This window comes from Morone saxatilis, unplaced genomic scaffold (assembly GCF_004916995.1).
Source record: "Morone saxatilis isolate NCDOM2014 unplaced genomic scaffold, NCSU_SB_2.0 Contig22, whole genome shotgun sequence".
Taxonomy (NCBI): Eukaryota; Metazoa; Chordata; class Actinopteri; family Moronidae; genus Morone; species Morone saxatilis.
Genome location: NW_023339785.1, coordinates 4174088 through 4200078, shown reverse-complemented (window position 1 = coordinate 4200078; position 25991 = coordinate 4174088). Strand labels below are relative to the sequence as shown.

The following is a 25991-nucleotide window of genomic DNA, read 5'->3' as shown; positions in this document are numbered from 1 at the left end:
CTACTATTTCATGCTTCAGCTTAATTCGGTTACTTTAGAGAGTAAATGCTTCATATCATCTGATACAGGTGCTTACATGAAGGCACATGCACACAGACATGGACAAAATACACATAAATTACACCAACTATACAAATTAATCCTACATTCCTAAGTACTTCCTGACCTTTTAAGATGTCCTGATTACAGCATCATTATCTTGTACAGACTGCACAAGTGGTATCAAACACACCTCTATACAATAGGTCAAAGAGATTGTGACAAGCCCAAACCTGATGCTATATCAAATCTATGTGTGGAAAGTGAGTGAGTCACACTCTCTAAATCTCTAACAAATACCACTGAGCTCCCAGGTAAAAACAGGATAAATGTTAAGTAGGGCATTGCTAAAAGTGCAAAGGTTGTTTTAGTGAAACATCTGATTTCTAAATACCGGAACAAATGTAAGTTAGAGAATGGTCTTAAGATGTAATCAGCGATTGAAATAAAAGACTATCAGGAAGTCACGCAAGGCATTCCCAACTGGTGTTTGGATCACAAAATAAATCTTGAAAGGTAAATAGTGGGACATAAAAGAAGAAGAAGAAAAACAACAACCTATTTCTGCCACACACAGTTAAAGCTTCAGCAGGTAACTTTTAATAAAACTAAAATAAATTAATAATGATACTCGTATTTTTATAAAATATATCATAGTACATTTTTAATTCTATTTTTTAATACATTTTCTCTAATCTTTTGTCCTATGGATTACTGCATCCAAAAGTATTAAAATCAAACAGAAGAGAACAAAATCTCTCTATAGTGAAACTGCTCACAGCTCACAACCTGTGCCAGGAAATCCAACTCTCAAAAAAGGTTGGTAACTACTGCCAAACCTCTGTATTTACAGTATGTTAACACTGGCACTTACTGGTTGCTTAATTCCAGTGTAATTTCAGTAATTGCAGCATAGGTGGCCCACTAGTATGGTCATGGCTGTGTGGACTTAAATTATGGGATTGTAATGAGGTTAAACACTACAAGGTGAAATGACACAAATTTAAAAAAAACACTCTGAATTGGATAGAACTTGGCCTTAAGGTAAATATTAAGACTAATTGCCCGACCAACGTTTGAGGTTAAACTGGAGCTAAATGTTGTTTTGGAAATCATGATTTAGTGAAAGGAGTCACTCATAGTAACAAACAGACAGACAATTATCAGCTAACTCTGCTGCTTTTAAGCTTTTTAAACTAATAGCTTGGGTTTTACAGCACATTTACCGTCTGGTTCACTATCAGCAATCTGTTTCCCAGCAGAAGCATGCAGCTTTTTCAGAAAAACTCTGATAAACCCTCTGCACACTAAGTGCCCAGCACCAAATGGCAGAGCAGTGCCTGAAAAAGGCCAGTACTCACCAAAATCACTTCAGATTTTTGTCCATGAGTACCCTTACTTCTTATTAAGTACTGCCATCTCTGGTGAGCATGGCCGTACCCACCGCTGAGGTCACCAAGGTATGGTGCAATGCTGGTGAGGTATTCCTAAATAGCTGCGTAACTGCGTCTCCTTGTAAACACGCAGCTAGCTTAACACAAAAAAAAACAGCACTGAAAATGGCCTTGTTAAAAAGAATAAAACACAGAAGCAATTAGGGTTAGGGTTGTGCTGAATTACGGTACTGGTACTGTTTTTGATCTAATTAGGCACTAGTTAGGTGTCTATACGTGGAAAAAAGATAAAGCCTGTGTAACTATATCTCCATGTAAACACTAGCCTAACACTGAGAAAATAGTGCTAAAAATATCCTTGTTAAACTGATAAAAAACAAAAGTATTATGGTTATACTGTAGTTAGGGTTGTGCTAAATGCACTGAGACAGAGTTAGAGCCTAACTGGTGAAAACGTTAGCTGCTAACATTAGCTGCTAAAGAGCCAGATCTTTTTCTCAGCAGTTGGTGGAAACCAAAACAGAGCTACAAGGAGAGTGGATATTGGACTTGGACCAATGCTGTCCCGTTTCTGGAGAGGACACCAACCTCCTTCATGTCTATTTTCATTGATGAAATGAATGCTAATGTTCCTGTGAACGTCCTAATGAAGGGAAAAGATGAAAAACAATCAATTAATAGAGCTTAAAGTATTAAAAAAGTTTTAGTCTTCCCGACATTTGAGTCCAAATCACCCATTTAGATAAGACAGCAGCAGCTTACCCTCCTTCCTTGTGCCAATATTATTTAACTGACAAAATAACTAATTTATTTATATTTGGAGTATTTTAGTTCCTTCTTTATCATTCATGATTGAAATTCATTTAAACCTTAATTGATTCTTTGAGCTACCACCATAAAAAAGGCTGTAAACTCAACACTGATATATTATCACCTTTTAGGCTAATATACCAAACAGTTGCCTACTTATACATTCAGCAGAAATGGATTAACATTATCATTCATTCAACATTGTGTTTATGTCCACCCGATGAAGGTAAGTCCAATATTCACTCTCATTTAGCTGTTTTTTGTCTCCACCGCCAACTTAGAAAAAGATCTGGCTTTTTAGCTGCTAAATGTTCCGCCATGTTCCCCAGTTAGTCTCTAACTGTGTCTGTTTGGTGCTGAGCAGGTAGTGTACAGCTGGGTTTTTAGACCTTTTGCACTGAAACATCAACTAAGAGTCAACCAAAACAGTTCGGTTCCCCTAAACCAAAACAATGAGCTGAAAGACACTAATATGATTAGCTTAAATATGTTAAATTCCTCCTTACAAGCTGAGGGAAAACTGCAGAGCATGGAGATACTTATCTGTAGGACTTCTAGCAACTCCTTTCATACACACACAGTCATTTGATCCCCTGTTAAAAATATTGATTATAGCAGCTTTAAGATGATAAATGACCTCCAGCCACTGTGGTTTAACTCAAACAATGAGATTATTTCTTCCAACAGACATTTGATTCACACTCAGTTCACCTGTTGCTGGTGGATCCTGCCGATCAGTTGGTCCTGTTCCATCCTGAGCTCCATGTTCAGCTGCTCCTGGTGGCGGAGCTGAACGGACGCAACTTCCAGATTATTCTGCAGCTTCCTCTCCCTGTCTCTGGACACCAGGAACTCCTTGTCAAGCATTGCTGCAGCCACAAAGAACACAAAGCCAGAGTCAGGTTGGACCGCTAAACCATGGCTGTGGAGGATTTTCATTAAAACAGAGAAGATCTGCTGAATGTGTGCCACTTGGACTTGTTTTAATGAAAAACTGAATTTTTTAGTGTCCGCAGCATAATGTTTTAAACCGTAACACTTTAAATGTAGGGTTGTATGTCAGCTGCTGACATTTCTGGCAAAGACCTTCCTCCCTTTTGGAGGCATTCCCATCCTTGTCACCTCATCACTGCACTCATGGAAGGTTAACTATTCCTGATGTATATTCCACACACATTTCTCCTGGATCTTCTCCTGGCCATCAGCAGAGGTTAATAAAGGTCAGATTTCTTAATGTCTCTTATAGTCAACCACACTACTGAAAGGAGTTTCTTTGTATGTCCTTTTCTTCTGTTTTGAGTCTATTACATATTATATTAACTCTTGTCAAAAAGAACAGCCCATGTGGCTGTTTTACCATATTCTGTTACAAAGTAGGTTTAAAATACTTAATATTGCAGACATCAAATTAGTTCAGCTGCAGCTACAACAACATATTTTCAGTGCTGTATATCATAGGTATTAATGCCCCAGGTCATGAGGCTCACCTTTCCTAAAAATGCAAGTATGCTTTCTGATTTTATGTCATACTAATGTGAGTAATGGGAGATTACTTGTGTAGGAAATAAGGTAAATTAATTAATTATGTTTTATATATGTATTATGTGTAATCCTTGTCTTTTTCTTGTCAGATACTATCCGGTCTTACCTCTCCATGCCTCTAAAAAATAATAATTCACATGCAACAGACAGACGGAACAAAACTGCTTGATTAAACTGTGCTCACAATTTGTAGACCAAGTAGACACTGGAAACAAAAGGTTTTAAAAAGCATGAGCATTTATGCCTTTAGTCATGTTTCACTGGTAGGAAGCTCAAATCAAATCTGATTACTAATTCAGTGAAGTTATAATGGGTTAATGTCACTGTGGTGTACTGTAACTGTTTTCATAGGATAATTCTGTTAAATATTATTTCTTACCTATTACCCTGACAACATTAGAGCAATAAATACTGCCAGAGACACACTTTTACAGTCTATAAGGCTCCATTTCACATTCACATTCAAGAGGAAGTATGCACTTTTAGACACCACCATACACAACAATATATGTCTTTTAGATTACACATTATACTACATTACACTACTCTGGTACTTTATATGGTAAAATCTGGTAACCTTGTCACTTTGGATAATCGTCAGTCATTATAACAGTGTAAGTCTTTTCCTTAGTCAACATTAGGCAAAGTTAGTTATTGGTGCCTCATATACCTGTGGATTACAGGAAACATATACAATGTAACAGACACCAGACTGAACCAGTATACTCCAGCAACGGCTCTAAAATGTAAATGTGTAACTTTAATCTCAGAGGTCAAAGTCTTGACCTCCATGATTTACCTTTGTCATGAGCCAGGCGGGTGCACTTGGCCGTCAGATACTGGATCTGACTGTAGTCTTCATCCCTGTGAGTTCGGAAAAACCTCCTCATGCTCATCTTTGTCTGAACTACTCGCTCCAATCTAAAGCTTCTTCTTCCAACTTCCCATGATCCTCAGGGCAAGGCGGGTGTGTCCCATATGGTCAGATAGGACACGGAGTGCACATTACCCTGTATGTCTTAAAGAAGACGCACCTACAGAGGGCAAGTTTAAGCATTAATCCGAGCTGCTGTTTTCATAACACGGAGGCGAGGCACGCTGCTGGTGTGTGTGTGTGTGTGTTTGTTTGTGGCCATCTGGCTCGCTGCTTGAATACATAGAAAGACTATGACTTCTTTCATGCACAAATTGTAGGTTTGATCTGATATTATATGAAACTTCTGGCCCAAGGCACAGAGTGCTGCAAGAGGGAGCTGAAGCCAGTCGGGCATGTTGTGTCTAGCAGACGGGTGTCTTTAAAGCAGCAGCCTCAGGTTAGTACTTTTATAATATAGGATTGCATAAGTGATTTTATAGAGGAGAATACCTCTGTAATTTAATAACAGCTTGTATGTTGTGTTTTAGATGTGTTAGTGTTGTGTGTTAGTAGTTTGTATGTAGAATATTATACATTTTTGCGTATTTCTCATGCAGTCTGATAGATGTGGCCTATGATTGTCCGACTGTCACTATTGACAGATGGAAAATTCTGCTCATTTTTTAATCATTAATAGTGGCAGAATTGAGTGTTTTCATGTCATTGATAACTCAGTACTGACTGTCAATGCATCATTAAGCCTATAAAGTACACCAAATAAGGTGAAGAGAAAATAAATACCAGTTACTTATATTTATATAATATTCTATTATTATTCTCACTATAGGGTAAGTTATGGGTTGCTAGTGTCAAATATGTCTATAAATGAGATGCTGTTTCCTTACTTTATCTTCTCTCGTCTTAGAAAGGAGTTGGCAGTGTCAGGACTTTGCATGCTGCTGTTGATGCACTAACTACTGCCAGCAGAGGGAGACAAAGCACAGCTCCTCCTCTCAGTCTACCGCAAGGAGAACCAGTATTTCTTACTTTGTATATGTGTATATGTTTAATACATTTATTAATTTTAGTTTTTGAATGAGTGCTGTATAAAAGCAGTAATGTGTCAGGACGTTGGTCTCCCATAATGATATAAACACTGTTTTAAGTTCTTTTCCAACATTACAAGAATAACCTTCAGGGGTAAAAAGCTAATTCAAGGGGATTTCTTTGGGGTAAAATAAAACAGTGAACTGTGCTAAATAAATATTGACTATTAATATGAATTGTTAACAACCTACTGTATGCATCCAGGGGCCTGTTGTGGCCTGGTTAGCTTTCTAAAACAAATGAGATGATGTTGTTCTTTATTTTTTTAAACATCAGTCCGTTATTATATTGATCTAACTGATCTGTTTTAAGTTGCTTCTAGCACACTTACAGTGGCTTTGTAAAGTATCCAGACTTCTTTAGTTTTTGCACACTTCATTGTTTTGTACATTTACATTTAAAATACCTAAAAAATTACATTTCTGGTCATCAATCTACACCCAGTAACCCAAAGAACAGACTTATTAGAACAGATATCTGAAGGATAATCAAAGCAAACAGGATGACCTCAGTTTTGCTGCCATAGGAACTGGTCTGAGTGGGTTCTTGTGTGCAGCCAGAAATGTAAATTTAATGAATTTTAAATTAAATTAATAACTAAAGTGTGCAAAAATACATACAATATAGATATAAGGCCGTGATTTCTCCTATGAGGACTTATTTTATATCATACAAAGATGTTTTATTATATTGTGATCATTATTTATACAGCAGCCTTCAGTTAGAAAGGGGAGGGGGGGGGGGTATTTAACACAAAAGACTTAAGATGATTAAAAACCATCACTGTACATGCTTTAAAGACCCTCCTTCGATCTAACATGAGATGTTTTGACTGTTGTTTTGTCTATAATGAGCTGATTCTCCTGAGACCCTGAGTGCTGCTCAACAACAGCACAAACTAACTAGGCCACGCAGATGATATCAGTTCAGCTTATTTCCTGTCAAGTAAAACGACTGAGACTATATTGCCTGATATATATATCTGATATCTGATCCAGTCAAGCTAGCAAGGCATATGCATGTGTAGTCATTCAATAGAGAGGATGTTCAAAAATGGCATTTATTAAAAAAAAAGAAAACCACCATGCTGACTTCTGCCTCTTGAACACAAAAGTTGGAGATAGAAAATGGCATTGGACATGACACGAAGCGTCCCATAAAATAAATAAATACATAATCCTCCCAAATCTGTGAGAAACAAAGTGTAACATCTCTCTTAGAACAGAAACACAGAGAAACCCGTCTACACACCAGATTCTGTCACATCGGGGAGTTAACAAAGAACATTTAACAAATCGAGCTTAAAATGCATACAGTGCCGTATAGTCACGTCTCAGGAACACAACATGGAGTCCCCCTGCTTGTCCAACCACAGACTGGCTTACAGACCACCACCACTGTGCTAGAGCATGTTCTATTAGATTCATAGTGGTGTTACATAATAATAATAATAATAATAATATGTACAAATCATGTCAGTAGTTCTCAATATTTAGTAACTTGGTTAAATACATTTTGAAGTGAAACTAAGAAGCTACCATTGTTATGGTGCGTTTAATACAATCACTGCTTGCACTGAGGCTGTGATCTCTGGAAGAGTCACGTACCAGACAAGAAGGTTCACAAATATTAGAGCTGAGTGTGAAGTGTTAATGCCAATGTGTAGTGCTAAAACCCAGAGTTCACTTTTAAAAACACTATTTTCTAGACACAGGTTCCTGAGGCAGATTTCCAATGCTTGAGTTTTTCTTTTATGTAGGATATAGTGTAAGAACAGGTAACGTTGTGTACTGCAGCAGAATGATCAGCTGTTACAGTTCACTCAGTGGGACATTATGATGCATATTCATTTGCTTTCTTCCTAGGTGATGAGATGACAGATATTCATGTCTGTGCTTCAAGTGGGATGCCAGGGCCGGGAGGTGATTAGCTTAGCATAGCCCTGGAAGCAGGGCTTAAACAGTTACTGATTAACACGTTGCATCTTGTTTGTTTAATACACACACAAACAAAAAAATTAAAATGACAAATGTATTTTTTGAGTTCTGTGCTATTTTTACAAACAAGTTGATCCAACAGTTTATAGTTAAAGAACATAAATCCCTCTCAAACCAACCATTTGTTTATGGAGGGGTTAAACAAACAAGATACAACGTCTTAAATAATGAGCTTCAGAGGTGTTATTTTTTAACGTTTACAGGCTAGCTGTCGCCCCCTTGCTTCCAGTCTGTGCGTTAAGCTCGGCTAATCACATCTTGGCTCCAGCTCCATTAACACACAGACGTGAGAGTTATATTGATCTCCTCATGTAACTCTTAAAAAAGAACATATTTCCCAACATGCTGAACTATACCTTAAATGCCAAGTTATACAATGGGAAAGAATATACAGTGGGTGTTCAAAACTTTCACTGGAAATCTGCTGTGCATGGAAATCCATGGTTAATGTAATGTGATAATCTTCTGGGCCTACAACACACAAAAACTGAAAATCTTTCAGTCTTAAAACAAATGATGATACTTCAGTCTCGTGAAAACTCACATTTTTCATCTTCCAGAGAGCACATATTCAAACTGAGCCGTCAAACAATAAAACAAAAGCAACATCTAAAGAGGAAATGTTCGACACTCAACCCTCCGTTTCAACAAACCAGTGCTTCGACGAGGCAGCAGATGCTCAGTTCCTTGTTTAGCCACGGCTAATGCAGTTAAACAGCAAACAGGAGAGCTCCACCTGACTGACTGCAGGCTGTGCTGATCCCAAAGCTGCCAAACAGATTACACAAACCGGTGTACAAATTTCCTTCTCACAGGAAGGAGAACATAGAAGCACTTCAAAACAAATCATAAGCGTGTTTTTATTATGAAAATGCTGGTGCAACCCAATGTGCTTCTACAGAGAAATACAACATTAACACTGAGCACAGACGATGCAGGATTCTTTTATTTTGAAGGAGTCACGTTTAAAAGCTTAAGGGCTGTTAGTGACTGACCGGGCCTTGATTATAAGTAGCCCAGTTCTTAGCTTGGCTGAGTTTCCAACAGGACTGCTGTCCTCAAGCTAATCCTACGCTAGCTGGCAGCTACTATAGGCTTTTCATGCTTTCTTGACCTGACAAGGCGAGGCTTACCCATACTTACAGTGAGGTAAGAGCTATCATGTGCAAAATAACATAGGGAATATGCAGCCTGCATCCAGTTGGCACCTGGGAATTCACCAAGTCAGTTTAATTTGATCTCAGCGGTGATGGCAGGGGTGTTTAACAAACCCTCGCATTCTGCTGCTCCTGAACATCGTCTCCTTGTTTTGTGTGATGACATGTTTTTATGGGTTGCAGACAGAAAAAAAAAAAAAAAAAAGGATAACACTTATTTCCAACACGGTCTAAAAACAGAAAGAAAGAACATGCTGCCGGAAAGATAACTGATTTAAATCACATTTACACATGTAACAGGGTTTGAAAGATGAGAAGGGTTGGTGGCAGTAACAGCCCATTTCTTTCACCAACACACACTTTCACCGCTTAGTGTTGGTAGCATTACATCAGCAGAAAGATGGTGAAAAATCTGCATTGTATCAAGCTGAATTTTCACATTTCATCGACAATAAAAAATAGAAACAGTTCCAATCAATAAAAGCCGTGGCAAATGGAAAGAGAGCTTTTTGCTCATCATGAGTGGTGAAATCTGAGCTGGTACTGTGCAGATTTTCCACCGGTTTTCTGCTGATTTTCATTCAACTCAGCACTTAGACTGGAAATGCACACCCATCTGAGCTCCGAGTATAGAGAGAGCTTCTTCCAGAGTTTCCCAAGAGTGTTTACTAAATGGAGAAAGGAGCCCAAGGTACCACCCTGTGCTTTTGGTCAGATTAAGTCTTGTTCAACATTCAATTGGATTCCTTTTCACATATTCTCACAGACAACACAAGCAGTTGTTCCCCGACGCTCATCAGTTCAGAACGCTCAAAATGAAAGCTGACACACAAATGGAGAAAACTCACGAACACAGAAGTCAGACAGCGTAGCTAAAATGAGAACAAATCCAACTCAGAGTCAGTTTTTTCCATCCCACTTGTGTCAGTTCAATATGATGCAGGCGGTAAAAAAAAAAAGAAGGAAAGAGAAAGTATTGCACTGGTTTGGTGTGAGTCTATGGATGGGCGGTCATCATATAAATAACAACAACAAGAACCAAACAGTAATACCATAATAATAATAATTGTAACGCTAATAAAAACAGTTCCGACTAAGGTCCCCCTCCCTCTGCTGTTTTACCACTGCTGCCAACTGAAGTCGTCGTTGGATCCGAAGACCAGGAAGAAGCCCATGATGGTCGCGAAGATGACTACGTTACCCGTTAGCACGAGCGCACACGCCCCCCAGGCGATCTGTAAAGCAACGCATTAATAATTCAGGTTAACAAATGCTGCTGAGTGCTGCCAGGCTGCAGCACGCATTTAGGCCAAAATCAAGTGGGTGTCAACAGCAACAGTTCACAGAATCCTTTCTACACGCGGCCCCACAGTTGTGTATTCAGGACACACAGCAGGAAGGGACATTAACAGCAGCCAGCAGCTGAGTGCTGGTCATCTGTCACTTCCTCTGCAGACAAACATTTTTAAACTCATTTTTACCAGTCGCCTCGCTAGTTTTGTTTGACTTTGTACTCTGGATGTTCTTGCTTATCTAATTAGCATATTTCCTTGCTCCGTACAATTCAGTCTGCTGCTGGAGCAAAAGCCAGACCTGTTAGGGAGGCACTGATAAGCTTGGCGAGCAGAAATACTGATAGTCTTTTAGTTTACTGACTTTCCTACCCTATCTATGGCTTCCAGGCCCAAGGCCATTGGTTCCTTCTGAAGACATAAATACTTAAAAGATGGGTCACAAATAAATGCTTTAATTTTTAAGCACTTGTGAAACAGCTGGTCGCTGGTGTTTTTGGCGAATGCTACTATAACAGGAGTAAATTGTGCATTTGTTGTGGAGCATTTTAAGCTGTGGATTAATTCATATTTGGTGCTCTAGCAGGTGTTTGGATGTGTTGTCTTGGTTCTGTGAGTAAAGCTCTTGTAAGAACGGGATGTTTGATTGAGACACAGTATGAGGAGAGACGGATGAATGTGGGTGTCAACTTACACAGAAAGTGAAATACTTCCTCTTACGAAAGGTTGGTTGAAGATAAGGTGGATTGTTTCAGAACGTGTGGTGGTATTAATGTTGTTACTGTAAATTCTACTTTACTTCTATGATCAGCTTTCCAGGAAGTGAGACGTTCAATTTAGCATTTATTATGTAGTAGAATAGATATGTAGCACAAAGTTGTGTCCTTTTGATTTCAGATTTACTGCTTTGGAGTTACTACAAATCTGTATGCACGTTCTTTTTGACAGTACTTGATTCTGCAACTTACTACTTCAGCTCTTGCGAAGACGATGGGCAGGCCGAAGGCTGAAATGACGATGCCCGTCGTGAGGAAGATGGCCAGCTCCTTGCAGGCGTTGCTGGCCGAGTCTGTGTCGTCGACCACCCTCCGCGAGATGCAGTAAGGGATGGGGGAGAGGATGTAGAAGAAAAGGAGGAACAAAGGCCAGTATTTGCTGCAGAGAGGAGGAGGGAAGGAGAGATAAATACCCACATGCTGTGATGATAAAGGATGCAGTCAGGTGAATTGAGGGATAAAGAAGCAACCCGTGTTCAGCACATTATCTCAACAGAAATCTGATGATATAGCCACAAATATTTGTTTTTAACATTAACAAACATTTTAGATAAAGATCCATTACATTTGAGGATTATAGAGTGGTGGCCAGTGAGACAGTTCACAGTTGTTTACACTTATAATAAACAGTAACTGAGCTAGCATTTGGTGTGGCCAAGCCTGTATTATGAATGTTAATGAACTTCTTTGGTATTTCTGCACTGCAATTTCTTGTCACTCACTGGCTTACAGATACTGCTTTATCTATGATAGGCTGGCTGATTATATCAGTCACTAATTGATTTTCTAACAGACTTCTTCCCCTACGGTCTGCTGGACTGAGGCTGCCGTTTAGTGTAATGATAACGGCTGAAACTGAAATGAGATTAGATCACAACAGGCTGATTTTGGGCTGTGGCTCGAGGTATCTCATGCAGGCAGTGTGAAAACCTTGTCAGCCGTGTTTTGAATAGGCAAATCAACTCTATCCAACTATAGTGGAGAGGTTTGGTGTGCTACAAAAACACTGCAAAGATGGCCGGGCTGTCTTTTGACACAGTCACAGAGATCTGAGCTGAAGCTTGGTACATCCTTGATTGGTTTTGTACAATCATGCAAGGGTGAATTACCAACTGTGAAAAAGCAGGTAACCATCCAAGAACCCAAGCTTTACTGTACAACTGCTTTAAACGCTCCAATAAAGTCCAATATCCACTGACACTGTACGTGGCTTTATTAGTGAAAACTGAGGTACTGCAGGGTGTCAAAACCTTCATTATTTCAGCTGACATTGTGCTTACTTGGTAGCCTGGTTCAAGACCTTTGAAGAACCACTCACATCTCAGATTAGTTCAGTGATTCAAATAGGTCTGGTGTTTCAGCCAAGTGGAGAAAGCATCAACCAATCAGAGGTTTGTTCGCTGGATTAAGAATGGGGATCTTCTTCTTACATAGCTAACTACCTGCCTAACCACATCCATTAAAAAATGTACAGCTGTACATGTTGTTGTAAGTTGATTTACAAACAGAAAAAAACACAAAAATCACCATATTATGTTAGCCAGCTGGAAAATGTTAGGTGAAATGTTAGAAATACCAAACAAAAGTCGCAGAAACAGGTGAACAAGGTGTCAAAATAGAACTTCACTTGATTGTTTATTAAGGTGGAAAAAGGACTTTGTCTTATAAACAGTGGCAGGTTAGTATTTATGCCCCAGAGCAGGTTAATCCAGCCATGCATTCACACCTGGATTTAAAGCTGAAACCCTCTGATGGGATCACCCAATGTGCATCTGAGTGCCATGGTGAACAGTGCCCTCACTCTCACACACACACACACACACACACACACACTTTAACAGGCTTACATGGTGTGTGTGATGGTGCTACTTACTCGTACACAGGGAGGGCACATCCAAGCATGAGGAACATGAGGCCAATGGCCCCTCCAAAGGACAGACTGATGAGAGCTACAAGAGACAGAGGGGGACAATGTCACACAGCTTCTTTCTGAATCTTCTTTGTGTATCCCGAGAGCCAGAGGGACCACACTGAGGGACCACACTGTGGCAGCAGCAGGGCCCCTGGCTTACTGTAGCTATCATGTGATGAATCAGCTGATTTCACGTGTAACAGCTACATTAGCTACCCGAGCCATGCAACTCGGGGGTCGTGTTGGACCCTGATAGCGATGCAGTCAGTGTGGTTGCTCGTTAACAGCAATGAGCAGTGAATCCAGCAAGCACAGCATCTCAGTCAGCGGCTGTGTAATTACTGGAGTCAGGTGCAGCTAGCATTAGCATTACAGCGGTAACCACTAGGTTGTTCTACTACCAAGAGAGACTGACATTAAATACATCACAGTGCAGCGGTACAGGGCTGCGGTACAGGGCTGCACAGCGCCAAATAACTTCATTAATATGCGTTTTAACTGTGTTGACTGGGTATCGGTCGCTTTCTAGCCCAATGGATGCAGGCTGCTCAGCTAATGCTATCGACTGTATTGGCCCTGCGGCTGACTACTTCTTCTCGTTACCGTCAGATAGATGGACCCGCGAACACGTTCCTCCGTCTTCACCATATTCTGACTCAGTTATATCAACGGAGCCCGCAGTAAGGCATTTATAAATGCAGTGAGAAGTGGAAAGGTCTTACCTTTAATCCCAGCCATTTCTCCTGGACAAAAGCTCGACACACACAGCCCTACCGAGTGACAACAGTGCCCCCTCCTCGGCTGTTCGAGTCCCACCGACCCGGCCTCTACTGCTGCCTTCACGGGCTGCCGGAAATATCGGAATTAGGACCTCGTCACGCAAAAACACTCACTTAGTCTTAAGTATTGTCAGCAACTGTCTCAAATATAAAGTGAGGTTTCTCACAGTGTAATGAATATCACTATTTATGTGTAAATGTGTAATAAGCATTGTAATTTGTAGATAGAGTTCAGCCAACTTTAATGACTTCATAATACTGTTGGGTAGTTCATTTTATTTTATTTTTATTTCATTTATTTTATTAACCAATGATGTGTTTTGTAATTTTGATTGTAATTTAGTGGAGTAACATATACAACACTCCCCTCTGCAAAATAGTTAAGTATATCTTCTCAACAACTTTCTGTATTAGTTCAGACATTAGTGCTGCAGCCCGACTGAGCTGCCTAACTTCCACGGCTGCTCTTGGGCCGTGAATGCATCATAAGTGAGAAACCATAAAGCTATCGTAAATCTCCAAAATATCAGCTTTTATTTATCACACAAACGACGTCGTAGTTAGTCTGTAATCGCGGGGTTGTATTTGAATTGTATTTCTAAATGAATAAAGACGATTACTGCTGACCCGGATGTGTACAGCTCCTGCTTCCGTCGCTCTGAGTCCATTCAGTGAAGATGGCGAGCGGAGGAGTGTCGGTGGCTTCACTGTGGACCGAAGTGAACCGCTGCGGGCAGAATGGAGACTACACAAGAGCCCTGAAAGCTCTGACTAAAAGTAGGAGTTAATGGCTGTCTTTGTTACTCTCAAAAGACAGACAGACAGCAGACAGACAGACAGCAGACAGACAGTTTCTTCTCGCTGCAGTTAGCAGAGTTCAATGGCTAAGCTAGGGCATGGCCAGCTGTTAGCATGTGGCTAGGCTAACGGCGGTAAGACAGCTGCTGGTCCGGTCCCTCAAACACCGAGTAAACTCTGTAGACCAAATATCTGCGCACAACCGTGTGTCTGAGTGATATAACGTTAGCTACAGCGCCAGGGGATCTGTGTAGGTTTTATGTGAAGTTATAAAACAACATTTAGCCGTTGCTGATGAGTGACGTGTCCCTAGCTCTTCAGCTGAGCAGCTCTCAGTCAGCGGTCAGCACTCCGATACAAACCTGTTTAATGACTCACATTAATAACCCCCTCACTCAGCGCCGTCCCTTCAGTCCCTCTGCATTACTTATGATGTCTGTGCGCTGTGTTTTTCTCCTTTTCTGTCGCAGTTTTGCACGAAAACAGAGACGATGTGACGGCCCTTCACTGTAAAATAGTTTGCCTTGTTCAGAACGGCTCGTTCAAAGAGGCGCTGAATGTCATGAACACTCACTCTAAAGTGCTCGGCAGGTAAGAGACCAACTGTGTGCTTATGTTTAACTTTTACACTTGTTGAGTAATAAATGTTGGTAATTGTTTATTTTGTTTTGATTGATTTCTGCTTTTAAGTCACTGTAAATGGGCAGACATTTTTTTTTTAACAGACTATCTGATCTATTGATTATATTTTTGATGACTTGTTTATTTGTAGAACAAAGTCTTATAAAATAAATTCTAAGTGCTTTAAAGGGTTAAAAAAATAGAAAGCATGTTGTAATTTAGGTAAAGGCAGATAACATGTAACACATACAAACGTAAACAAAGCAAACATGGCTGCTCATAATAACAATGTAGTGTGTTTGCAAACCTCAAATCAGCTGAAAAGTTACTGTAGGAGCATAAGCACTGACACTGTGATATGAAACTGAAAAATTTGTTATTTTCACTTCATGCTTTACACATATAACAAACAACTTTGCTCATATCTTGCAGTCTGGCGCTGTCTCTGCATGTTAAATCATTTTTCTTCTTCCTCTTCCTCAGTGATGTTGTGTTTGAGAAGGCGTACTGCGAGTACCGGCTGAACAGAGTAGACAGTGCCCTGAAGACCATTGAGGGGGCCCCTGAGCAAACAGACAAGCTGAAGGAGCTCTACGGTCAAGTGGTAAGGCTGTTTGACCATTCAGAAGATTCTAGTGCTGCTGCCTGCTTTTGATCTAGAGACTTGATCTGTATGTCCGTATCCGTCTACTCGATCTGGAACTGTCTTTTCATTGTCCAGTTGTACAGACTGGAGCGCTATGATGACTGCAAGTCCGTCTACACAGATCTGATCAGGAACTCCCAGGATGAGTACGAGGAGGAGAGGAAGACCAACCTGGCTGCTGTGGTGGCTTCTATGAGTCAGTGGGAGGAAGCTCCATTGGTACACACTCCTCTACAGTATTAACATATGTGGCCTTTGTTGTAGGGCTGCTCGATTATGGAAAAAATCATAATCACGATTATTTGGGTCAAAATTGAAATCACGATTATTCAAACGATTATTTTTTTTAAAACTTCAGAAACATGCCCTTGCATTTATTGGACCATTTGTCCAAAAACACTTTGCAAGGAAGTCCTCAGTGAAACTTTCCCTTTCCCCGGTAAACATTTGTAAGTTCCCTCGTTACCTGTTCGGACGAAAACAACGTGAACAGGAAGATGACTGAAGCGAGTGGTGACCACTCACCAGCGACAGTAATATAATAGTTAACGCAACTACCCGTGACTCAGGTCAGGGAACAGCGAGTATACCGAGTGGCGTGATCCTGTGGCAGTGCATGCTTGTTGGGGAGGGACGGAATAGCAGACTGTAACAAACGTCACAAACAGAAAATGGGAAAAAAAAAAAAGGATTTTAATTAATATCGTTTCCCCCCGATTTTATTAGTTTTGAGATCGTTTGGCCCCAAAATCGTAATCATGATCAAATTTCGATTAATTGAGCAGCCTTACTTTGTTGTGCACTGTAGTTAGTCTGACAGTTCCTCTTGATTGCTGAGCGAAACAAATAAAGTAAACCAGTTAATATAATGTACTGAGAAGCTACTTCTTCATGTGTTTTAAATGAGTATGAATACCAGAGAAGAAGTTTTTGTATTATGTGTTATGAAAATATCCAGGCGTCAGCAGGCAACTGACTCTGCATTCATCGTTTGAAAAGGTTTTTAAGATGATGATGATGATATATATGTTTTTCTGCAGGAGGATCTAGGTCTTCCAGAGTCCACGTATGAGCTGTGCTACAATGCTGCCTGCGCTCTGATTGGCCAAGGACAACTTACAGATGCCTACAATAAACTACAACAAGCAGAGGGTCAGTCCCGCTCTGTTCCGCCTTTTGAGTTACCATTTGATCCGTTCTCGATTCCACATTAACTGATTGTTTTCTTTCACAGAGCTGTGCAGAGTCTCGTTGGCAGATGATTCTGTGAGTGTTGCTTTATTTTTATAAAACATTTAAGCGTCATTGATCAAATATCATCCATTTTCAAGGAAATTGACTGTTTTACTTTTCATCCATAAGACAGTGTGATATGATGTGATACACTTTGTGGAAGGATTTTTGTGAAATGATTTAGCAAGATCATGAAATAATGAAGTATGAACTCTGACGATGCACAGAAGAATAATTAGTTACATTGTATAAACAGCTACCAAAACGTTCAAGTCCTAGAAATAGTCTGGACAAAGATTGGGATTTAGAAATGTATTGTAATGGATAATCACGGCCATTGCTGGTTTGTCCCTTTCAGGATGTGACTGAGGAGGACATTGACTCGGAGCTGGCCGTCATCCATTCTCAGATGGCTTACGTAATGCAATTACAAGGTCGGACAGACGAGGCGCTGCAGCTCTACAACCAGGTCATCAAGCTCAAGTGAGTGCAGGGTTCATCACATTTAATTTACTCCCCAAAGCAGATGAAGAGAAGGTAGCACATGTTGAATTGTTGTTGTGATATACTTAAAACAGTTGAACAGACGTTCCAGAGGCCATGGAGAATGACATTACAGTATGTGTCAACAGTATGCTCTTCATTGCAGGCCATCAGATGTGGGGCTGCTTGCTGTGACTGCCAACAATATCATTACAATAAACAAGGTGGGTGTATGGCCAAGTTAGATATTTGATCATAAAGTAATAATCATTGTGATCTGGTAACCTGAGCACCACCATGTCCAACTTACTGAATATAAAAACAATGCAGAGAATCGGTTAACATCCACACACAGATATAAAATCAGAAAGTAACTTGGTCAGATGTTTGCACTAAAGCTCTGTCTGTTTTTTCACAGGACCAAAACGTGTTTGACTCAAAGAAAAAGGTGAAGCTGACAAACGCTGAAGGTGTTGAATACAAGCTCGCGAAGAAGCAGCTGCAGGCCATTGACCTCAACAAAGCCCTCCTGGCCATGTACACTAACCAGGTACAGGTGTAGCTGAAAAAAAGCTGTTCTGTTGAAGAGGGTGCAGTCATTTTCCATTTCAACACTGATCACCATTTGTTGCTGCGTTGCTGTTTGCCATCAACAGGCTGACCAGTGCAGGAAACTGTCATCCAGTCTTCAGTCTCAGAATCCGGGTCACCCGCGGCCGGTCCTCATCCAGGTTGCTCAGCTGTGCAGAGAGAAGCAGCACAGCCGGGCCATAGAGCTGCTTCAGGTAGAAAGCAGCTCGATTCACACCCTAAAAACAAACACAATCGTCCTGCTTTGTTTCCAATTATGTAAAAGCGTGAAGTAAGGCACCAACTTTGCTGATGTTTCATTCCCACACTACCATACTAAAAGAATATTTATAAGACACTTTAAAAGACCCAGCAAATGGCTTTACAATTACAGGCACACAGGCTCATTACACACTTCAGTGCTGTGGCTTTGAGTCGGTTACTCAAGAATTTAAGCTCATTTTACTGCCGTGCCCACTGTCTGTAGCTCTAAAAAAGAAGAGTAGTCAAGAAAAGAAATGGCTCATGCATCAATAGCAGCAGGACTTTTAATTGTTGTTTAGTGAAAAGTTACTGTTTTGTGTGCATTCAGTAATGGACCATTCTTTTGTTTTCCAGCAATTCTCAGAGCAACATCCAGAGAGTGCATCTGGCATCAAACTGACAATGGCACAACTCTATATAGTACAAGGTACTGGCTTGTTTTTACACTGACTATGGTTTGATGTGTTCAGACAGACTCTCTTACTTCTGTTACTTCATTTTGTTTCGTTTTTGTTTTGTTTTTTGTCTTCAGGTCACGTAACAAAAGCTTGTGATGTCCTACGGTCAATTGAAGAGTTCAAGCACAAATCAGGGATGGTACGTGTGAAATGAAAACAATAGTAACTGTGTAAACTCTGATTTAGCTTCAGTCACCTACCATTGATCTAAACTTTGTGATTGACTCCTCAGATTTCCGCTCTGGTAACGATGTACTCCCACGAAGAAGACATTGACAGCGCTATTGACGTTTTCAAACAAGCTATTGAACACTACCAGTCTGAACAGGTTTGTGTCCGATGTTTGGTTTTGATGAAGTTGAGATATAACACAATAGTTATTCTTCCTGTGTCCAGTCAAACATTTTACTGTTTGCCTACCTAACCGCTTTAGTGGCTGTTTTTTGGTGATGCATTTTATGTTTGAATTGTGGTTTAAATAAACAAAGAGAACTGGGTTGCTAACATAAACAGCCACCTGCAGAGAGTTCAAATGTACCAAGTGCAATGCAGAAACATTACAGCATTTCTTTGTCTTTTTTTTTTTTTTTTGACTTTTTTCTATGGAGTCAAATAAAAACAAGCCAAATCTTGACATAACCATCTGTAGTTAAGGCTGTGGGTAATACTTCAATCTGACAAGACAAGCCAACACATTTTGTACTTTGTGATATCTGCGTTTGTTTCCACGGTGTAATCAGCCTCATCTTCCTCCTCCGCAGCCCGGATCTGCTGCACACTTGGCACTTGTACGAGAAGCTGCCAATTTCAAACTGAAGTACGGACGGAAAAAAGAAGCCATTAGTGATCTGGAGCAGCTGTGGAAGTGAGTTACAGCCTCCAAAATCTCTCAGATTTAACATATGTGAAGTATTTGGGGGGAAAACACATAATGTTCTCCTTAGAGGGTATCTCACAGCTGCTGTTCCTGCTTCCATCTTGCCAGCAGGATGTCGAGTAGCTCAAATGTTTGTCTAGTTCTTAAACAGCTTGGTAAAGAACATTACAAGGTGCTTATAGAGCAGGAAAAACACTAATTATAAAATGAGAAACTCATTGTGAAGGCAAAGCAGTTATGGATTTGTATGTATGCAGCACATTGGGAAGTGTATGTGCAACCTTTAACCTAGCGTATCAGGTGATGGACATGTTTACTGTATTGTGTACTGCAGATTGTTGGAGTTCCTTCTTTTACAACAATTAAGCTTAATTTTTCTTGAAACAGGCAAAACCCCAAGGACATCCACACACTGGCACAACTCATCTCGGCGTATTCTCTGGTGAACACGGACAAAGCCAAATCGTATCCTTTGACCTACTGAAATGAATAGAGCCTATAGTATTATTTTAGTAACTGCTTTAGTACTCGATTCATCGTTTCAGGCATTTTTCAAACAAAACGTCAAACATTGTCTGACTTTGAATTCTCAAATGTGAGGGTTTTCTGCCTCTATGACATATGAAAATCTTTGTTGTATTTTATGTATTAAATTATAATTCTCCACTATTTTTGACATTTTATAAACAAAATGATTAGTTGCTTTATTGGGAAATCAGCCCTAGAAGACCACACCATAGATGCTGATCCAGAATCTAATCCAGGGTTAAATAGTATGATGTTAATAGCTGAGAACATATATGGTTTATTTAAATTTCCATTCAGACTCTGTAAAACATTGTATATCCATCAATAATAATGCAAGAGCCAATAATCAGAAGAGCAAGACAAAGACTCTTGGATGACCTTATGATGTTGCAGACGAAGGTCATTTGAAACACATTTGAAATGCCAATGGGAAACATGTCCTTAGCATTCCTCTCCAGCCTCAGCAAACACCTACCGTCGGCAGACACGATGGCCTTCAACGTGGACGTGGACGAGCTGGAGAACTCCCACGGAGCGACCTACGTCAGGAAAAAAGCCGCTAAGGTCACAGGAGAAAATCTTCCCAAAGAACAAGGGTAAGCTCTCGTCGCTGTCTTCCACATCGGCTCTAAATACATGTTGTTTGTGGGAAGGATGAGTGTAGGTGGCAACACTTTCACCTCCTCTATGCTAATGCGTCTGGATTTTTCTTTACAGCCAAGGCGAGATCAAAAAGAAGAGGAAGAAAAAGAAGGGTAAGCCATTAATCCGTGTGACCACTATTTCCTCTGATACAGTAGCCCCTAGCATTGTTTTATAATGTGCTGCAGCAAGTCTTTCCTATTGATGCTTTTAAGATAATATTATGGAGATACTTACTGACTACAGATCAGTCTCATTTATTATGCTGAGCTGAGCTCCTTCAGTGATTCCTCCTCATCTTCTTTTTAGGCAAACTGCCCAAGAACTGCGACCCCAAAGCGACCCCCGACATGGAGCGGTGGCTGCCCATGAGGGAGCGTTCCTACTACAGAGGCAAGAAGAAGGGGAAGAAGAAGGAGCAAATAGGAAAAGGCACACAGGGAGCGACGGCAGGAGCTTCAGCCGAGCTGTGAGTAAACTCCACAATCACATATGCACATCACCTGCGAGTGGGGTCTGGGTGCAATTTCCTGTAATGGAAACCTAGTGATCAACTGCGCTAATGGAGGAAAAGCACCTGAGATTGTTCTTGTTTCCCTGCCAGTGCAGCCTCAGTGGAGGTGTCCAGCTGCTGTGCAGAAGCTTGTGTTACTGAGGCCAAAAATAAACTGAGTCTCAGCCAGAGTAGAAATCCATATGCTCAGAAACACTTCTACACCTGTGACAAGGAGGCAGTGGCAACTCACTGCTAATTTTGATGTTATCATATCAAATATCAGCTTTCAAAATGACCCTTCATTATATCGTTTACTTCTATTAAAAAAACACAAATAAATAATGAAATAAATACTGTATATGGGAAAATGAAAGTGCATTTCCCCCCACAAATACATGCTGTTTCAGTTACATAGTAGGTTCCTGCGGCTAGCCTGGCCTAAGTGCAAAAATACACCTACCAGTATGCACCATATGTGAGAGGGTTAGCAACCATCTCATCCAACTCTCAACAAGAAAATCTAAGTATTTCAAACTGTTCCTTTTTAAAGTCCTCGCAGTGCACACGGCACATTTCAACTTGTATCGGGGTTTATCAGTAAACTTTAGATGCAGAATGAACACATTTTTGCCACAGTGGTTTTTGATTTTGGCTCTTTCCTCTATTCTAGGGATGCCAGTAAGACAGCCAGTAGCCCCCCTACCTCCCCCAGACCAGGGTCTGCATCCGGCTCAACTACAGCCCCCGCCAGCAATGTGGTCCCGCCTCGACAGCAGAAACCTGCAGCCTCGGGGGCCACACGCAAGAAGGCACCACAGAAGAAGAAGAAGGGTGGCAAAGGAGGCTGGTAGTCGGAAGGAAGCAACACGTGAGGCAGAGGGGGCGCCACAGGAGACACGGAGTGGCTGAGACATCACCAAGAAACCATAAGCTTTTGTCTTTTATATGTCAATTTCACTTTTTTGTTCTGGCCATTTAAAACCAAAAGCTCCCCTTTGCTCTTCTTTGTCATTAATTTGTCTAATGTTTTTTTTTTTAAAGTACAGAAGAGAGTATTTAAAGGACAGTTCTACTGAAATCAACTGTTAGTTGCTCTGCAAAAGCAGATGTTTTTTTAAAGCGTTTCTGTTTTTCCTTTGTCACTTTTGACCTTTTGAGGTCACAGTAAAATGAACTGAAGAAAACTGCAGATGTTGCCACTACATATTTTTTTCACCAATGGTCAGGAGAATGAAAACCTGCTTGTTCTGAACTGTTACCTGGCTGTACTGTTCTATCATTATATGCCAAGTGCACATCTGTACTCTATACTAAAATGAGATCATTCAATGAGGTTTAAATGAAATCCATAAAATCATGTCATCAAGGCCAACTTGTGGGACCTTACGTTTTCATTTTGGCAAAACCACAGATCAGTTCCAGCAGTAAAAATAAACTGCTTTTGCAAAGTGATTTGAAGTTCAGTTTTGGGAGAATCATCCTTAATATTTCTTGGGTCTGAGTATCAGGATGTCATACGTCCTACTCTGGCTGTCTGTATGTTCCTTTTAAATTGTCCCTCTTCTTTCAATCAGCTACCAAGATGCAATGTTAAAGAGTTATTTATTTTTCAGTCCCTGTGTTGGTCTGAATTCAAGCAAAAATCATTTTAATTCTTGAATTAAATTAGTCGGATGCATGTTTATCATGTTTCGGGAAATGAGGAAAGCGACCAAACAGGTGTCCCATTTTGTTAAGTCTTAATAAAATTCTTCACAGTGACCTGTGACCCCTGTGTTTCCTATAATATTTTCATTTAGATTAATTAGATAGCTACTCTTGAACTGCACTTGGATCCGTCCAGAGATTGGTTGCATTCACATTAGTTGAGATTCAGTTTTGGATTAACTTAAGGTAGAAAAGGTGATTAGTGCCCTTTCTTTTTCCAAGGTAGGTTTTCACCTTAAGTTTTGCCATGTTATGTTGATATTATCTGAATTGGGAAATATTCCTCTGTGAAGCATGGAGCCCAATGGGGGTCACATAGTACACTGACTTAAATGTCCATTTATAGATTAAAAGCACATTTCAAAATCAAATGAAAACAAAGGAAAATCTTTTAAGAATGTGCCTTTCAGAATAAAAGCACTGACCAACTGGTGTCAGAAATTTTACCGTATCCTGTACATTGTTTATTGTTTCTGACTTGTAACAAACAATATTTAGAAACCCAATATAGAAATACATAAAATCATAGATATTATTTTTTATGTTATATATTATACAACTTTTTCCAGTTGTGGAACACTGGATATATTAAGCCTTTACAAACCCTTCAAATTAAACTCATGCTCACTCTTAACACACACCCTGTGACGTAGTAGATGTGGCTTTATTTACAAGTTATAGACACTTATTAGTGGTTGATTTTCAGTCTAGTGTTCCAGCATACAAAACATATCTTATAGTCTAACGTTTTTAAAAAATCAATTAATCTGTGACCTTAAAAATACCTGTACGTGACCCACCAGAACCCTGATTGTGCAAGTTGACAGTATTTTAATAATGTTTTCCAAGGAGATCCACTGTGCAGCCGTTTTGATGAGTTTGCTTGACCAGTCGCCATAATTGACTCCCTCCACTTGAGGGCGTAGTTCTCAGGTAATTTACCACTGATGCGCCTCACCTGCCTTGAATGATTTCAGAGCTCCTCCACACTTTCACTGTTACCTGAGGTTGACTGTTTGCAGACAGGATGCCTCGTTTGCGGCCTTTTTACTGTGATATCTTCTACGATCCTCTGACAGAAGATGTGGAGCAACTGCTCGCTCGTTTCCAGCAGACTGACTCAGTCAGGTACGAGGAGTTTTCAGCCATTTGGAGGGACATGGGCCTCTCAGATGTCTTTCTAGGTATTGCCCGTGTGGGTGAGCTGAAGAGATTCTGCAGGATAACGCTGGCTACGGCCGTGAAGTACTTCCTGCCCCCGTACAGCTACCAGATTCGCGTAGGAGGCTTGTATTTGATGTTTGCTTTTTACCACACACAACTTGCCGTTCCACCGTTGAACATCAGACTCGCTCTGAGGGACTGGGCTCAAGTTGATAAGTTCCTCAAGGACTCCATGGACTCGGGGCATCAGGATGTGGTTTACATCTATCAAAAGCTTGACGCCGCCAGAGCCATACACTACACCGCCATGCCACATTTTCTCACCTTCCAAAAGCAGAGGAGGCCAAAGAAGGAGGCTGTGTGTGCAGACTTCCTTGGGAGAGCCACAGCCATCCAGGAGCTCATGACTGCAGACTTCCTGACAGAGCTGAACAACATCCAGAGCCACTACGAGAAGCTGAAGGAGGGCACGGTGGAGCTCAGCGGCCAGGCCAGCATGACCCATCGAGACTTATCTACCCACCTGAAGGACTACATGTCAGAGTTCATCACTTGGCAGCAGAAGACCTTCTCACAGGACACCAAAGACAAGAACTCTGGCGATGATGAGGAGAAGCCTACAGAGGCCGAGGCCAGCAGCAACAGGGCCAGGCTCCTGTCCTCCATCAAGCAGAAGAGCTACAGAAACGTCCAAGAGGCGTCCAAGGCCAGGAGGCACCGACAGACCGAGACGGTGGAGTCCTCCAGCTCAGAAGCAGAGCAGGCCCCGCAGCGGAAGAGGCCTCCCTCACTGCGGGCTCGGACCTGGAAGAGTCTCGGGATGATGCAGGAGAAGAGCACCGTCCAGGCCTGGCTCCTGAGTGCTCCTGAGCAGCAGGAGAAGGTGCCGATGAAGAGGACCTACCAAGTAGCACCTTGGAAACCATGAAGGGAAGGCAGGAAGCTGAGAAGAAAGAAAGAAGTTCTGTTTGTTTTTGTTTCTCCAAGTTAAAGCAAGGTGTCTTCATTTGGAAAATGACCCTTTAATGTGATAATCAGCTGGGTTAGAGTGGATTTTCTTTCATTGTGTTTCTGTCCAGGTTTAACTGATTTAACTGCAAATCCTGTAATTAGTTAATAAATGTATTTCAGAATTAACTCATCTTATTGTTTTCGCTTCTAAAATTGCCTGTTTGCATAAGGAAAAGTTTGGGCTCACAATCTGGACTTTTTTGTGTAGTCCCTACCTCCTTGACCTTGCTTTTCATATTTTTTCCCACTTTATGCTTTTGTACAGTACAGTGCCAAAGATACGTTAATGATGGAAAAGCTTTTGAGTTTGTCCATAATAGATTTGTTGTGCTTATTTCCCCAGAATTATTTTAAAATTAATTTAAATCAGTGGTGGAATCATAACTAATAACACAATCAGTACTGTAGGCGACTTAAGTAGCATTTTGAGATCCTTATACTCCACTACATTTTGGAAGTCAATACATTACACCACATTTCTTTGATTATCAATAAAAAGTATAAATAAACTATGATGTATGATTATGGATGAATTCACCTGGCAGTATATCAGTTGACACTTTTATGAAATGTGACAGTATGAGTACTTTTACCTTTTATACATAAGTATAGTATGTTATGTTGTAATTTTACTTAAGGACTTTTACTTGTAACTTTACACTTTACTGTGTGGTACTACTTTTACTTAAGTAGCTAAAAAAAATCTTCCAATACTACTTTTTACAGAATAAAACATTACATTAGCTTATCCTTTGATTTATGCTAATTTTGAAATGGTGTCTAAAGTCTAATTAAAGATAATTAATATAAATTATTATGTGGTTTTATGTAT

General features: G+C 40.5%; 3 protein-coding genes across 5 annotated transcripts in view; 2 read left to right on the top strand and 1 right to left on the bottom strand.

Annotated features, from left to right (window-relative positions):
• The window catches only part of leprotl1 (leptin receptor overlapping transcript like 1), a 26932-nt gene extending 13212 nt beyond the window's left edge, over positions 1 to 13720 (bottom strand). Inside the window, exons 1-4 of one of the 3 annotated variants that reach the window (XR_004796975.1) lie at positions 13605 to 13720; positions 12844 to 12919; positions 11163 to 11349; positions 2955 to 3112 (exon numbers count right to left, since the gene is read on the bottom strand). Coding sequence is in view for 2 of the 3 variants with exons in the window: in XM_035669220.1 (XP_035525113.1) it covers positions 10021 to 10137; positions 11163 to 11349; positions 12844 to 12919; positions 13605 to 13620 (396 nt within the window). In the remaining variant the exon portion in view is untranslated. Of the gene's footprint in view, positions 1 to 2954; positions 3113 to 4584; positions 10138 to 11162; positions 11350 to 12843; positions 12920 to 13604 lie in introns of those variants that run through there. The other 2 variants (XM_035669220.1, XM_035669219.1) reach the window with 2 other exon arrangements.
• A 568-nt stretch (positions 13721 to 14288) lies between these two features.
• On the top strand, positions 14289 to 23038 carry srp72 (signal recognition particle 72). Its single transcript, XM_035669271.1, has 19 exons — positions 14289 to 14438; positions 14930 to 15050; positions 15564 to 15684; positions 15802 to 15945; positions 16767 to 16878; positions 16961 to 16992; positions 17318 to 17442; positions 17609 to 17666; positions 17861 to 17992; positions 18099 to 18227; positions 18631 to 18703; positions 18809 to 18873; positions 18967 to 19062; positions 19496 to 19599; positions 19999 to 20076; positions 20598 to 20735; positions 20857 to 20894; positions 21091 to 21250; positions 21948 to 23038. Exons 1-19 carry the CDS (start codon positions 14339 to 14341, stop codon positions 22126 to 22128), a joined length of 2007 nt encoding a protein of 668 aa, XP_035525164.1. The 5' UTR covers positions 14289 to 14338; the 3' UTR covers positions 22129 to 23038.
• An 852-nt stretch (positions 23039 to 23890) lies between these two features.
• Positions 23891 to 25289, top strand: LOC118333713 (snRNA-activating protein complex subunit 1-like). Its single transcript, XM_035669478.1, has one exon. It carries the CDS (start codon positions 24012 to 24014, stop codon positions 25074 to 25076), a length of 1065 nt encoding a protein of 354 aa, XP_035525371.1. The 5' UTR covers positions 23891 to 24011; the 3' UTR covers positions 25077 to 25289.
• Positions 25290 to 25991: the final 702 nt, after the last annotated feature.

What these genes read in the sequence shown, in the direction of transcription:
- LOC118333713 (XM_035669478.1), top strand. Translation starts at nt 24,012, where the DNA reads ATGCCTCGTTTGCGGCCTTTTTACTGTGATATCTTCTACGATCCTCTG.
- srp72 (XM_035669271.1), top strand. Translation starts at nt 14,339, where the DNA reads ATGGCGAGCGGAGGAGTGTCGGTGGCTTCACTGTGGACCGAAGTGAAC. An exon ending in GATCTGGAGCAGCTGTGGAA is followed by an intron (nt 19,600 to 19,998) that starts GTGAGTTACAGC and finishes TTCTTGAAACAG; the next exon opens with GCAAAACCCCAAGGACATCC. An exon ending in GCAGGAGCTTCAGCCGAGCT is followed by an intron (nt 21,251 to 21,947) that starts GTGAGTAAACTC and finishes CCTCTATTCTAG; the next exon opens with GGATGCCAGTAAGACAGCCA.